This window comes from Giraffa tippelskirchi, chromosome 11, assembly GCF_054371585.1.
Source record: "Giraffa tippelskirchi isolate mGirTip1 chromosome 11, T2T-mGirTip1v1.2.pri, whole genome shotgun sequence".
NCBI lineage: Eukaryota > Metazoa > Chordata > Mammalia > Artiodactyla > Giraffidae > Giraffa > Giraffa tippelskirchi.
In genome coordinates, this window is record NC_137285.1 from 55,374,553 (window position 1) to 55,390,540 (window position 15,988).

General features: G+C 41.5%; 1 protein-coding gene across 24 annotated transcripts in view; it reads left to right on the forward strand.

The window, feature by feature from the left end:
• C11H4orf51 (chromosome 11 C4orf51 homolog) overlaps positions 1 to 15,988 on the forward strand; it is a 57,796-nt gene that overhangs the window by 17,893 nt on the left and 23,915 nt on the right. For 5 of the 24 annotated variants that reach the window (XM_081544260.1, XM_081544256.1, XM_081544257.1 and 2 more), the window contains exons 3-6: positions 5,271 to 5,329; positions 7,572 to 7,635; positions 8,713 to 8,804; positions 11,138 to 11,295. In XM_081544260.1, coding sequence (XP_081400386.1) covers positions 5,271 to 5,329; positions 7,572 to 7,635; positions 8,713 to 8,804; positions 11,138 to 11,233 — 311 coding nt within the window. In that variant the 3' untranslated portion in view covers positions 11,234 to 11,295. Of the gene's footprint in view, positions 1 to 5,270; positions 5,330 to 7,571; positions 7,636 to 8,712; positions 8,916 to 11,137; positions 11,332 to 15,988 lie in introns of all 24 variants that reach the window. The other 19 variants (XM_081544265.1, XM_081544264.1, XM_081544263.1 and 16 more) reach the window with 10 other exon arrangements.

The following is a 15,988-nucleotide window of genomic DNA, read 5'->3' on the forward strand; positions in this document are numbered from 1 at the left end:
GAGACCTAATCATAGGACTGCAGAATGCTTCTGTTCCCCCACAACTTACCACCATATTATTAAGGACCTATTTACAGCAATTCCTTTTACCTGGTACATCATGTCCTTCTATCAAGAAAAAAAAAATCATGAAGCAGGCTAAAAGGCAAAAACACAATTTGAACTTTAAGAGCATCAGAACCAGATATAGCAGGATGTTGGAATTATCAGATCAGGAATTTACAACAACTATGTTTAATATTCCAAAGGCTCCGATAGATAGAATAGATGAGCAATATGTGCATACAGGGGCTTCCCTGGAGGCACTGGTGGTAAAGAACCCACCTGCCAATGAGGAGACATAGGAGACGTGGGTTTGATTCCTGGTTCAGGAAGATCACCTGGAGGGGGGCATGAAAACCCACTCCAGTATTCTTGCCTGGAGAATCCCATGGACAGAGGAGCCTGGCGGACTACAGTCCATAGGGTTGCAAAGAGTTGGACACAACTGAAGTGACTTAGTGTGTGTGCGTGCGCGCACACACACACACATACACATAGATGGAAATCTTAAGAAAGAACCAAAAAGAAATGCTAGAGATCAAAAACAGTAAAATATAAATAAAGAATGCCTTTGTTGGACTTATTAGTAAACTGCTCACAGCTTGAGGAAAAAGACTCTGAACTTGACGCTACCTCAGTATAAACCTACAAAACTGAAAGACAAGAAGAACAAAGACAGAAAATACAGAACACACCATGAGACAAATATAAAATACGTAATGAGAACACCAGAAGAAAAAGAAAGAAATACAAAAAATATGTAAAACAATAATGACTGAGAATTTCCACAAATTAATGTCAGGCACCAAACCACAGATCCAGGAAGTGCAGGGAACATCAAGAAGGATAAATGTAAAACAAACAAACAAGCAAAGAAGCCCTATACCTAGATATATAATTTTCAAACTACAGAAAGTAAAAGATAAAGAAAAAAATTCTGAAAGAAGCCACAGGGGAAAACCTTACCTATAGAGAAACAAGATTAGAATTATATTCAACTTATCCTGAGAAACCATGGAAGCAAGAAGAGAGTAGAGTGATATGTTCAATGTTGCTGAGAGAAAAAAACCCACTAACCTAGAATTCTGTGCCCTGTGAAATTATCCTTGAAAAGTGAAGGAGAAAGAAATACTTTCTCAGACAAACAAAAACTGAGGGAATTTGTTGCCAGTAAGCCTGCCTTGCAAGAAACGTTTAGAGTTCTTTACAGAGAAGGAACTAATATGGATCAGAAATTGGATCTGCATAAAAAGGAAGAGCATTGAAGAAGGAATAAGTGAATGAAACTTAGTTTTCTTATTAATTGATCTAACAGATAACAGTTTGTTCAAAAATAATGTAACAATGTATTCAATAAGATATGCTTATGTATATGTCTAATGGATATATGTGTGCGTATGTATGCTTATATGAGATGAATGACAGAAATGATGCAAGTAACAGGAAGGAGGAAATAGGAATCTTTTATTATTATAGGGTACACCTGTGTCATGCTATAGTGTAAATGTATGTGCTAGTGCTCAGTCGCTCAGTTGTGTCCGACTCTTTGTGACCCTATGGATGGTAGCCCGCCAGGCTCCTCTATCCATGTGGATTCTCCAGGCAAGAATATCAGAGTGGGTTGCCATGTCCTTCTCCAAGTGTAAATGTATAATTGTAAACATATGTTGAAAACTCTAGGGCAGCTACTAAAAAAGCTTTTTAAAAAGCTGAATAAATATACTAAGAAAGGAGAGAGATAGAATCATATAAAGTGCTCAGTTAAAGCAACAGAAGGCAGAAAATGTGGAAGACATAAATAGGAATAAGGGCAACAAACAAAACAGTAACAAATATGGTAGATGTTAATCCAGCTGTACCAACAGTCATTTTGAACATCAGTGGTTTAAATACAGTAGTTAAAAGACAGAGGTCGGTGGATCTGAATACAAGATCCTATCATATGTTATCTACGAGAAACCCACTTTAAATATAAAGATACAAATAGATTAACGGTAAATAAATGGAAAAAATATACTATGTTAATACCAATTAAAAATAAAGCAGGAATAGCTATATTTCACACAGAACAGACTTTGGAGCAAGGAAATTTATCAGAGATAAAGAAGGGCATTTAATAATAATGATGATGATATAATAATAATGATTAATAATAATAATAATGATAAGAGGGTTAATTCTCCAAGAAGACATAATAATCCTGAACACATATGTACCAAACAACAGAGTATCAAACTATATGAGGTGACAACTGATAAAACTTTAAGGAGAAATAGATGAACCCACTATCATGTTTGGAAATTTCAACATCTTTCTATCAGAAGCAGACAGATCTAGAAGGCAAAAAGTGAGTAAGGACATAGTTGAACTCAACCACATATCAATTGGATATAATCAATATCTATTAAATAACTTCATCCAACAACACAAAATACATTCTTCTCAAGCTCACATGGAACATTCACCAAGGTAGGCCACATTCTGGCTCATAAAATACACCTTAACAAATTTAAAAGAATAGCATTCATAGAATGTCTGCTCTCAAACCACAGTGGAATTAAATTAGAAATCAATAACAAAGATTACTGGAAAATCCCCAAATATATGGAGATTACACAATACACTTCTAAATAACACATGGATCAAAGAAGAAATCTCAAGGGAAATTTTAAAAATATTTTGAACTAAATGAAAGTACAACTTAAAATTTATGTAATGCAGTAAAAGCAGTGCTTAGACAGAAATTTATAGCATTTCATTGATTTATCAGAAAAATCTAAAATCAATTTACTTTCCATCTTAGGAAACTAGAAGAGAAAGAGCACATTAAACCCACAGTAAGCAATAGAAAAGAAATAAGTAGTAGAGGAGAAATCAATGAAATTGAAAATAGTAAATCAAGAGAGAAAATCAAGGAAATGAAAAGCTGGTTCTTTGAAAAAAATCAAGAAAAATCAGTAAGACTCTAGATAGGCTAACTAAGAAAAAAGTAGAGAGAGGACATAAATTACTATCAGAAATAAATCAGAGAAGGAAAATCACTACAGCTCTCACAGACATTAAAAGGATACTAACAAAATACTATGAAAAATTCTAAGCTGACAAATTTGATAACCAAGATGAAATGGGCCAGTTCCTTGAAGACACAAACTGTCAAAACTCAATCATAAAAAACAGACAATATGAATATGCTTTTATCTATTAAAGAAATTGAATCAATAACCTTCCCAAGCAGAAAGCAATAGGCCCAGATGGGTTCACTGGTGAATTTTATCGAACATTTAAGGAAGAACTTATACCAATTCTCTACAATTTCTTTCAGAGGTTAAAAGGTGAAGGAAGTCTTCCTAATTCATTCTAAGAGGTCAGCATTACCCTAATACCAAAGCCAGACAAAGAGATTACAAGAGATATATAGATAAATACATTTCATGAACACAGATTCATAAATCCTCAGCTAAATATTAGCAAATAAAAGAATCACACCATATCTAAGAGGAATTTAACCCAGGCATACAAGGCTAGTTCAACATTCAGAAATCAATGTATTCATTACATCAACAGGCTAAATAAAAAATCACATGATCATATCAATACATTCAGAAAAAGCTTTTGACAAAATTCAATATCCATTCATGATAAAAAGTCTTAGTAAACTAGAAAAGATGGGAACTTCCTCAACTTAATAAAGAAAATCTACAAGAAACCTATAGGTAACATCATATTTAATGAAAGAAGCTCAAAGCTTTCCCCCTAAGATCAGGTATAAGGAAAGGATTCTCCTCTCACCACTCCTTTCAACATAATACTGAAAGTACTAGCTAATGCATTAAGACAAGAAAAGGGAATAAAAGGTATAGAGGTTGAAGAGGAAAAACTGAAACTCTCTTCCTTCACATGAGTCAATTTCCTATGTAGGCAATCTAAAAGAATTGACCAAAAAGAAAAGAAAGACCTGGAACTAATAAGTGATTACAGGAAGATTGCAAGATACAAGGTTAATATACAAAACTTGATTCCTGTCCTATATACTAGCAATGAACAAGTAGAAATTGAAATTAGATTCGGTGCAATCCCAATCAAAACCACAACAAGTTATTTTGTGGATATCAACAAAGTAATTCTAAAGTTTACATAGGGATGGTCAAATAGAGCACAGAGGACTTTCAGGACAGTGAGAAAACTCTCTGTAATACTATAATGATGGGTACATGCCTTTATAAATTTGTCCAAACCCATAGAATGTACTGGCTTTCCTGGTGGCTCAGTGATTAAAGAATCCACCTGCCAATGCAGGAGATGAGGGTTCGATCCTTGGGTTGGGAAGACCCCCCAGAGAAGGAAATGGCAACCCACTCCAGTATTCACCTGGAGGATTCCATGGACAGAGGAACCTGGTGGGGTCACATGGGGTCACAAAAGAGTCGGACACAACTTAGTGACTAAACAATAACAGAATGTACAACACCAACAGTGAACTGTAATGGAAACTGTGGACTTTAGGTGATTATGATGTTATTAATACATTGTAGGTGTACCAGTTGCAACAGCGGTTACTACTCTGGTGGGGGAATGCCAATAATGGGAAAGCTGTGCCTGTACTGGGGCAGGGAGTATATTGGAACTCTGTATCTTTCTCTCAGTTTTGTTGTGAACTTAAAATTGCTTCAAAAAATTAAAATCTTGAAAAAAGAGGAGCACTTAAAAAAGGTTAATTTTTCTTTCTCATGGGGGAGAGGGGACATAAAGAATTATTTTTTTATAGCTAATTAAATAGCTAATTTTTTATAGCTAAATTAAAATTTAAGAAAATTAATACTGAAAAACAGGCCATATTTTAGACTTACTTCAGGAAAACCTTGTAGAGAAAGCCAAAGGACATGTAAAACTGAATTATTCTGATAACATTTTCAAGCTGTAAATTCAAATAATTTCAATGCCTTCTTGGCTGTTGCCAATATGATTTTCTTTTAAAAATAATGTTAAAGTAGTTAAAAAAAATAAAAACATTTTTACCCACTCACCCTGGGAGCTCCAGAATGTTTACTGTATGTTTACTATATGTTTTAGTCACAGCTTTGTCTTACTTCTTACTTTTCTGTTGATCAGATTCTAAAGGGAAATAAGTGATGTATGTACAATTTGCTGGTATAGCCTAATTGGGAATGTAAGAAATTTTATTCTAACACTGGGTTTGATCCTGGTTTTTCTTCTTCATTTGCATGCAGGACTGTTACCGCATATAACCAGTTCCTTTAAAAATTCATTTATCGTCAAGCATGGAGTGGTAAGTCCAACATTTCTCAGTGATTGTTTACATGTAGAGCTTAAATGATTGCATACTGCTTTGTTGGTATTAATTAGAAAACAAACAAACTGGAGCTGAATGAAGTTGTTAATATATTCATTCACGGAACATTTATTTTTGAGTGCTTATTATACATTTAGCTTTCTTCTAGGTGATGGAGATATAAGATTACCAACATGACTTGTGAGATGATGATTCTCTGCTTCTTTCACAGTCATGAATTTTTCCTCTTTCCCATGTGTGACAATAACTATACATACTACATTGACAGTTAAAAGCAGCTCTTCTCTGATTGAAAACTTTCAAATAATACAGAGAAACAGAGACAAAGTAAACGTTACCTGAAACCCTTCCCCTCCTCCCAGGGATAAACCACCATTAATATTTTAGTGATCTTCCTTAGAAATATCTCTCTACGCTTATGTACATAAAGATGTTCACAGGGGCCTCCCTGGTGGCTCAGTGGTAAAGAAAACAGCAGTCAATGCAGGAAACATGGGTTCGATCCTTGATTCGGGAAGACCCCACATGCTGCTGAGGAACTAAGGCCCTGTGCCACAACTACTGAGCCTGTGCTGTAGGACCCGGGAGCTGCAACCACTGAATCCTGCGTGCCTAGAGCTGGTGCTCCTCAACAAGAGAAATCAGGGCAGTGAGAAGCCTTGGCACCACAGCTAGAGAGGAGACCCTGCTCACCGCAAGTAGAGCAAAGCCCATGCATCAATGAAGGCCCAGCACAGCCAAAACAATTAAAAAGTTTTTCAAAGATGCACACAGTCATACACATAGAATACATTGATGGGATCCACTGTCCTCTGTAATCTGCTTTAATCATTTAAGGTTTTCAGTGTTAACATAATCATTATTTTAATAGATACATAATATTCTATTGACTGGATGTATCATTTAAAAAATATGCCATATTGCTGGGAATTTAGGCTTTTCAAATTTGTAACTTACAAATTATGTGGGAATCAGTAAATTTGAATGTAAATTTTTTATAATTGTACAATCATCATCTCAGAGTACTTTCCCATAGGCAGAATTCTTGGGTCAGAAGGGATACTTATTTTAAATTCTAATATATGGCCAAATTGCCTTTCAGAACATTGGTTTTATGAAACAGCGGCCCACAAGAGTGCCTGTTTTCCTATATTTTCTCTAATGCTGGCTTTAAAAATAATTTTAATATTTTCTAGTTTGATAAAAATAGTTCAATCTTCTTTTGATTTTCATTTCTTTATCATTGAGGTTGAGCGTCTTCTGTTTACTAGTTATTCATACTCTTTTTGTGAATTACAGTCAGTTCTCATTATTCAAGGTAGTTACCTTTTTTAAAGTCTCCACTGACATGACTCAGGGAATACGGAACTATTGCTCCTAAGAGAAATATAGGGTCTTTTCCTGTGAGCCTCTGCTCATACGGTTTTCACCAACTGATCAATATGTAAATTTGTTTTCCATGTGTTTCTGTTTAACAGCACCTTATTTAACATATATTGTTGGTTCATTAACATTGATCCTACAGCACTATAACTTGTGTCTAAACAAAGCTTACCTAACAATCGTATTTTCTCTGTGAGGCACGTCAGCCTTCTTGCACTTAGGAACACTAAGCAGCACATCAGCACTGCACCTGGGGGCCATTTAGAACAGTGAAATCATTAACAAAGGACAGGAAAATACAGAAGGTGTGGCACCAGATAGGCTGTAAAAAGGTCACTTGTTTACAGGGCCTGAACTGAAACAAGAAGGCAGAGTGTGCTCTTGTTGGGTCTCCACCAAGAACATGCCAAGTGACTCAAACTGTTTGCCACTTTGGGCATGTCCTTGAATGATCTCAAAAGCACTAGGAGTATTGATTTTGAATGGAATCCATGAACGATGAGGATCGATTGTATTCACTTCCTTTGACCACCTTTCTGTTGGGGTGTTTAGCTTTTTCTTAACTACTTTGTATAAGCTATTTGCATATAAGGATAGTTATAAGTTATATTTGCATATAAGGATAGCTATTTGCATATAAGGAGAGCTGTCCAATTTTATAAGTATTTTCTCCAATTTTGTCTTTTCATTTTAGTATTAGTATTTTACTATGGTGGCTTTTGACATCAGTATCAAAGTGCCTTTTGAATGGGGAGGACAACAGTGGAAAAAGAATGTGATTCAATTTCTATTGTTGTGAAATTGGTTGATATTTATTTTCATCTCTTCTTCATAGGCACACCAAATTCTGTCTGGGGATTCTCCTCCAGCACCTCCACCTCCAGGTTATGAAAGACCATGTAAGTCTGATCCAAAACTACCACTTTACATCCACATTTTGCTTTTATTAATTATGATCTTTATCAGATATTTTCATACATTCCAGAATCTGAAGCCACTTAAGGCCTTTTGCATTTCTGCCTCCTTCCTCCCATCACACACTTTATTACTTCATTGTACATACCTCTCCCTGGAGAAGGGAATGGCAATCCACTCCAGTGTTCTTGCCTGGAGAATCCCATGGACAGAGGAGCCTGGCAGGCTACAGTCCTGGGGTTGCAAGAGTCAACACAACTGAGTGACTCACACACACACACACACACACACCTCTCCTAACCCAAATGGAAGGATGGTAGTGAAAGGTTGTTGCTGAACCACGAAAAGATGCCGGGATTCTTGGCCTCCGGAGGAGAAGAATTCAATCCGGGGCCAGAGACGAGGCTTGATTGCTCAGAGCTTCTGTGTAATAAAGTTTTATTAAAGTATAAAGGAGATAGAGAAAGCTTCTGACATAGGCATCAGAAGGGGGCAGAAAGAGTACCCTTTTGCTAGTATTAGCAATGGAGTTATATACTCTCTAATTAGTTATTACACTGAATCAAAAGAAGGTCTGGAGGTTGTAAAGACCTCACCAGACCCACTTCCATAATTTACATTTTAAGATAACAGGATTAGCCAGAAGGTTTTTTCCAGAGACTGTCCTCAAGCAGGATACATTATTGTTATATAATCCTAGGGAATGTAGAGGGAAAAAAAAGTTTGTCCTTTCTTCCTCCTTGAGAATTCCAGACCCCTCTCTCCTTGGGGACCGCTAGACTTCTTATCAACCTGCCTAGGAAATGACTCTCTCAGTAGGATGCAGAAATAAAAAGAGAATTCCCACAGAGGCACTTGACAGCGGCAGCTCTGAAAAAGACTGTACCTGTGAGAAGGTTGTGATGGTGGCAGAAGTTGGGGGTGGGGGTAGGTGGGTAGTGTGTGTGTGAAGTAGGTAGTGTGTATGAAACTATTGATTAAAAAATGGTTTAGGAATGTCAGTACAGTTCATTTCTTCATCTTGTAATAGACTTTACCATGAGTACTTAACCCACTAGCAGTCTGTCTCTTTATGTTAGATGTGAGAATTAAAAAGCCAGCACCAAAGAACCTGATGAAGTACAGTCTTCTAAGGAGGCAGCTCCTGAAACGTGTAAGCATCTTTTTGCTTGTCACCCAACAGTGGCTCCTTGGGAGTGTCAACAGTTCTGCACAGTGTATCCTCGAGGGTGGAGGTGTGTGTATGTTTAGAGTCAGTGTGAAGGTAATCCATCCTTTACAATCACGCGACACATAGAAACAACTCTGGAAATAGACTGTTTTGATAAGCAATCTTCCCAAAAGTATCATGAACATTTCTTGTGTAGATCTCTCTAGTTATTTTGGAAACAAGCCTCAAAGAGGCTTAGAGGGACTGGAACTTCTCTTGTACCATATAAATGCTCATCAGTGATGGCAGGGGTCTGCTGGATTCCACCTCATGCAAAAAAGGCAATAAGTTCTCAGACTGTCCTTCCCTTTTGGGGACCCACCCTGGGTGCCCAGTATCCTCGATTCACCCTCCTCACGTGCCCATTCTGCCACCTGCTATCTACTGTCCCTGTTCCCCCTGACATGGCCCTCTAGAGCCCAGGCTTTGTCTTGCCTGCTCAGACTTTCTCCAAACCAGTAATTTTAAGCAGGAGGTGACAATGGGATTCTTCCTCTATCTTAAGAGTTCTGGCAGAGACTTCTAGAGAAAGAATAAAAACTGGTTTCTACAAGCACCCTACTGACTTTACTTCATTTAATATAAAAGTTACAGGGACTTCCCTGGTGGTCCAGTGTTCCCAACGTAGAGGGCACAGGTTCCATACCTGGTTGGGGAACTAAGATTCAACATGCCTCACAGTGCGCCTAAAAAAAAAAAATTTTTTTTAAAGTTACAATGACTTTTGCTATCTTATTACTCTTGCCTATTAAGATTTCTCTTTAAATTGACTTTAAAAAATGTGGCCTCACCCTAAGTAATTATATTTACAGCACCATCAGTTTGGTATGCTAGTTATGTGCATTAGGAAAAAAAAACTCTGACCATTAAAATAAAAAATGTTATTCAAGTACCACCTAACATTATCACAAGAACTACCAGTACAGACAGTATAGATAGATAATCACTTAGGAAAATGCTAGTCTATGGGCACCAACTAGCTTATCTGATACATTTAGCTAACGGGACAGGGTTGAACAGCCCACTTCGGTTCCCAGGTAACTAGAATGGTGGTATTCCAGAAATGGTGTATTTGTCTTCATTTTTTTTGCCGTAGGACTTGGTAACTTTCCTAGCTCAGGAGGGCAGGGCTGTGGTAAGCTGTGGAAGGAATTATTCCGGCGCGTTTGAAGCTGGGCAGTCCACTGAATGTTGTATTATGCAGATAGCCAGGGACCTCCCTTCACTGCAGGGTTGGTGCAGGCTTCTAGGAAGGGTAGCTGATTTCCTGAAAGTGTATTTACTGCTAGCTGGCCTCCTGGGAGTTGCCTGGGAGAATCATTAACTATTGTTAAATAAATAAGTCCCTCTCGCTGCACAGAGTTGTACTCGTGCCAAGCCATTCCACTGCCAGTGTCTGCAGCTGTTCGGGGGAACAGTTGTCTGTCTCTTTGAGGGGCTTCCCCGCCCTCTCTCCCCTAAAGCGAATGTTCTATATTCACAGTAGCCTCTTTTAAGTCAACAATTCCCGACAAATTAATGACATTACATCCTGCTCTTGTTTTTATGGTGCAACAAGAAGCTGAAAGTACAACACACACAAACACACCCCACACAGTTAATACGGGCTCCTTGTTTGGGAAACCTTGGGCCTAAAATTCTGAATAAAAGAAATCACGATTTTTAATGTATATGATAAAGCAAAATCAATTTTCATATTATATTTTACATCAGTAGCAAGTAGGGGCTGAATGAAGTTTTCAGCAACAAGTAAGGACTGAATGAAAATTTCAACCATCATTAACGATATTCTCATTTGAAAAAGTATTTTCTTGGTGTCTAATGCCTTTGGTAACTATCTTCTAAATATTATATATCTGGGTTCTATCTTCAAGAAGTTCATGATGTAACACTGGAAAGTAAAGAAATCCACATCCAGGACTATCTGGACTAAAAGGATGGTAGGGAAGACAGGGGAAAGAATCTTACCGCTGAAGGATGATTAAAGGGCAGTAGCAGTGAAAGGGTGTGGTTATTGATTCCAGGAAATCAATGGTTCGGTTACTGATTCTAAGAGTTCTTACCCCGCTTTCCTCTCCTGCTTATTGATCTGGCCTTCCTGACACAGACACGATATATGAAATAGACAAATTAAAAGAGATAGAAGTAAATGCAGGAACAATCCCAATTTCTGCTCATTATCGACGTCTTGGCAATTTAAATCCCAACTGTGCAAAAACTAACCTTAGCGGATGGGCGAGTGCTGACAACCGGGCCATTTTTTTTTTTTCCCCCAGTTTCATGAACCAAGTGATTCTATAAGCAAGACTAGTTCATCTGGAGGCTCAGAAGCTGATCAAGTCGTTTATATTCGGAAAGGACCATTCTTTTAGCTGAGTTGGAAAGCGAAGCCACAAAGTTGGAGGCTCCGAGCTGCTTAATTAATGACTTGGAGGTATGAGTGGGCCCGGGAAGACACGGACCTAGGCAGGTTGGTTTTCTTGGGCACTTCCTGGGCCTCACAAGCCTTCATCCCTCAATTTGTTTTTTCTCTCAAATTGGAAGAGGGGACCAAAGTTATCGTTATACTGTTATTAAACTTCCCTGTAAAGACTTGGAAGCAGGCTTCTCTGCAAGAACCACAGAAATGGTGTTGTGGCCCCGACAGCTGTCGGCTCTAGCGTCCAAGGAGCTAGTGCCGTCCATCTGGGCGCCCCAGGCGGGGAAGGGCGCAAGGGCGTGAGAAAGGCTCTTTTGTATTTAGAGCAATCTTCGCCTGAGCCTCAGCCTCGCACAACCAGGTCGTCCTCCGCGCGAGGCGCCGCGGGGAAGCAAGTTGGCGGGAGGGGGCGGCCGGCAGCGCGGCGGGGGCGGGATCTGGGGGCGGAGCGAATAGCGGCCTTTCTCGCCCCGGGTCCCTCCAGAGCGGCCTCGCGTCCCACAAGCCCGCCCACCTCCCAGCCCCGCCCCGCCCACCTCCCAGCCCAGCCCCGCCCACCTCCCAGCCCAGCCCTGCCCCACCGCGGTCTTCCTCTCGGAGCTCCTCGGGTCTCTGAGTTCCGCCCCTCTCTCGCCTCTCCTCCTCTCCAGGTCCGCCTCCCTCCACGATCCTCCTCCTCCTCCGCGCCGCGGTCCACCGCCTTCTCCGGCTCCTCCTCCTCCAGTTCTACGACCCTCCCCCACTGCCTTCCCAACGCCCCCCGGCCCCACCCCGGCTCGACGTGCCCGTCCCTCGCCCCGCCCCGCACTGCCCACCACCCCGCCGCCCCGGCCTGTGCGCAGCGCCCTGGAGGGAGGTCACCCCTGCGGAGACCCTATGCGGGGGAAGGCATCGCCGCTGTCCCGGGAGCCAAGGGCCCCCGCGACTGCTGTCCCACCGAGGGGGAGGCCGAATCACGTGTGGTTACGGAAGTGGCTGCCCCCTGCCCCTCTTCCTCGGCACCCCTACCCTGCTCTGCCTGCTGCCGGGTTTACTCCCGTTTAGCAAACAAACCTTCACATGGTTTCTGTTAAATAGAAAAGGTAATTAAAAGTCGCACCACCACCTCTACCTCGTCCCTCCCCCAACGCTTCCCAAGCCTCCCAGTGGTTATTTTTGTTCTTTAGCCCAGGTTAGGCTAAGTACTATCCCCGAAAGCCTTCTGGTCTGATTCCCAGGATCCCTTCGTATGGTTTCCATTAAGGGCGCCAAACTGCTGCCTTGGAGCCACTCAGAAACCTCCAGGATTTTTGCCCTGGCCAGCTTCATGGAGAAGCTCTTGAGCAGAGGGAGGTAAAGGCCTCTGTTGAATGTCGACTTAAAGAATGCTGCTGCTGCTGCTAAGTCGCTTCAGTCGTGTCCGACTCTGTGCGACCCCATAGACAGCAGTCCGCCAGGCTCCTCTGTCCCTGAGATTGTCCAGTCAAGAATACTGGAGGGGGTTGCCATTTCCTTCTCCAGACTTAAAGAATATTCACAATCTAAAAATTGAGTGTTATATTTTATTTGGTGGGCAATTTAAAGACTTTAAGCCCAGGAGAGAGCATGTCAAGTGGCCCTGAGAGAATTGCTCGGAAGAGGCCAGGGAAGGAGCCAGGTTATACGGAAGTTTTACAGCAAAGGGCAGTAGTCTGACTATCAAATGATTATTGTTAATTAAAGAAAACCAGATATCCCAAGTTAAGGAATTTAGCGCTTTTCTATGTATGGGAAGATGCATGAGTCTGTTGTTATTGTTCATTTGCAAAGTCGTGTTCAACTCTGAGACCCAGTGGACTGCAGCATGCCAGGCTAACCTGTCTTTCACTATCTCCCAGAGTTTGCTCACATTCATGTCCATTGAGTTGATGATGCCATCCAACCATCTCATCCTCTGACGCTCCTTCTCCTCTTGCTCTCAGTCCTTTGCAGCATCAGGGTCCTTGCCAGTGAGTCAACTCTTCACATCAGGTGGCCAAAGAATTGGAGCTTCAGCTTCAGAATCAGTCCTTCCAATGAATATTCACTGTTGATTTCCTTTAGAATTGATTAGTTTGATCTCCTTGCTGTCCAAGGGACTCGCGTTCTTTTCTAGTGTGCGTGAGTGCTAAATTGCTTCAGTCATGTCTGACTCTCTGCGACCCTTTGGACTGTAGCCCACCAGGCTCCTCTGTCCATGGGGATTCTCAGGGCAAGAATATTGGAGTGGGTTGCCATGCCCTCCTTCAGGGGATCTTCCTGACCCAGGGATCCAACCCGCATCTCTTATGTCTCCTGCATTGACAGGCGGTTTTTTACCACTAGCGTCCAGCACCACAATTCAAAAGCATCAGTTCTTCAGGGTTTAGCTTTCTTTATGGTACATCTCTCATATCTGTACAGGACTACTAGAAAAACCATAGCTTTGACTATATGGACCTTTGTTGTCAAAGTGATGTCTCTGCCTTTTAATATGCTGTCTAGGTTTGTCATAGCTTTTCTTCCAAGGAGCAAGTGTCTTTTCATTTCCTGGCTGCAGTCACTGTCTGAAGTAATTTTGGAGTCCAAGAAAATAAAATCTGCCGCTCTTTCCACTTTTCCTCCTTCTGTTTGCCATGCAGTGATGTGACTGGATGCCATGGTCTTAGTTTGGGGCTCACTGAAATCATTCCTTTCATATGCATCTCAGCGATGTGGGGCCAGTATCTTGTGTTGTTTTTACATCCTGAGCTTCCTTGGGAGTGGCTGCAGCCTAGTGGCTGCCAGGTCAGAGGCAGTATTCTCCTTCTGGAGTGCCCTCAGGGCTTACATTGGAGGGCTGTGATCCCTGATGACTGTTACTTCCTTGTTTACTGATATGGCAGGAAATACGCCATTTCTCATGAAGGTCTAATTGCCTAATGCTCCTGGTCTTACACTTTAATTAATGTTTTACGATTCCAAGAAAATACAATTCTCTATGTCACTAGGTATTATTCATTCTTTCAGTATTTGTGGGGTTTTTTGTTGTTTTTTTTTGCTGTATGCAGGCATAGCTTATTAGAATAACACTCTTTAAATTAAAAAACCCGATGTGAACAGTTTTAGAGATGATTTTGCAGACTAACCTGGCCACAGAAATTCAGTTTAACCAGCAACATTTATCTGGTTGGGTCTACACTGTCTCCTTTGCTGGCCCCCATTCCTCTACCAACCCCCGACAAAGACAAAAAAAAAAATGTTCGCTTTTGGAAAAATAGTCCCTTAATTGGGGTTGGGGTTTGTGGTCTAAGAAATAAGGGAACAGATAGGTTCGTAGAATCACAGTGTTGTAACTGAAAAGTTCCTTAGAACTCATCATGAATGTCTGTCAGTTTATTGAGGAGACTCTGAAAGTGTAGGGGTTTAGGAACAATCACATGTTTCATGAGTTAACGACTAACTCAGAACTGGGGCCTGATGTGGGGAAACACTTGGACATCAAGTGCTTTATCATGGACAGAAAAAGGACTGATCAAATTCAGCTCAATCATAACACATTCTCCGTGTTTCTTTCTCTCTCCTGCCTTTTGCCTTGCAGCTAACTCCCTGTCCTGCTCTGGATCTTGCATATTTGGGGAGTTCCAGCCCTTTTTTCCATCCCATAACCTAGGTTTCACTCCTTTCTTTCTCTTTTTCCTTCCTTCCTAACCCCCTAGCCCACCCGACCCCCATCCATGAGATTTTTATTTGGATTTTTAAAATGAAACCAGGTGCTACATAAAACAAAAGCAAAGTAATAACAAGGAGAGACTATCCAACGCCTAAGGAATGTGCTGAGTTTTATGACTCAGGCTGTCCTGGCAAAGAGCTCCGACTTACACGGAGAGGTGGGTGGCACGGAGCAAGGACCATACATGGCAGCCTCAGCCTCCCCAGATAGGCACCGTCAAGGCTGCCCGTGACTCACCACCCCAAACCAGAGGCTCTTGTTCTTTGTGAAACAAGACTTCCCGAGACTAGAGCCAAAGGATCATCACATTTTCCTGAAGAGGCCAGTTCAGGCTGACATAGCAGGGGCCACCCTGAGGTTCGGAGGGGAAGGGAGCCTGGGCAGAAGGCCATCCCTGGGAAAGAAACCAGCCCAATGGACTTGGGCTAGGGTTCTGGTGCCTTAAAGTGATGAGTAAACTGCAAAGTGATAGGAAACGCAGCAAGAATTGTTCTGGAGACAATGGCTTGGGAACTCCGGGTGGCAGGAGTGTCTTGGAGGAGGGGAGGTTGGCAATGGTGCTGGCAGCCCACGGTGGCAGGGGACGGGAGGGAGTTCCCTTTGACAAGTGGTGTGAGGTGCAGAGTGCAGGAAAAGTAGATCAGAGGCTGGCAGGGGTTCTGGGGGTGTCCTGGCTCATGTGATCAGGAGGAGTAGATAAGAGCAGCAGTGGTGGACTTTACATAAACACCCCAGACACTCAGGCACACAGCTTGGAATTCTGAGAATTCTTCTCCAGTGAGCACAGTAATGGACTGAGGTGTACATTTTTTCTGTTACTAAGGGGCAGGCGGAGAGAGCTGAGAGCACTAGGGTGCCCGACTCTCCTGGCAGAGTGGGGGAAGGGGGTCTGAACTTGGGTGACAAGGGTCTGTCAGAGCTCCCTTCATTACACAGGCCCCGGGCCCAAAGGAGACCCATAGAGCTTCCTCTGGTGTCGGCCACCCCATTGAAGGCTGTCACTTTCTGAATGAGAATGAA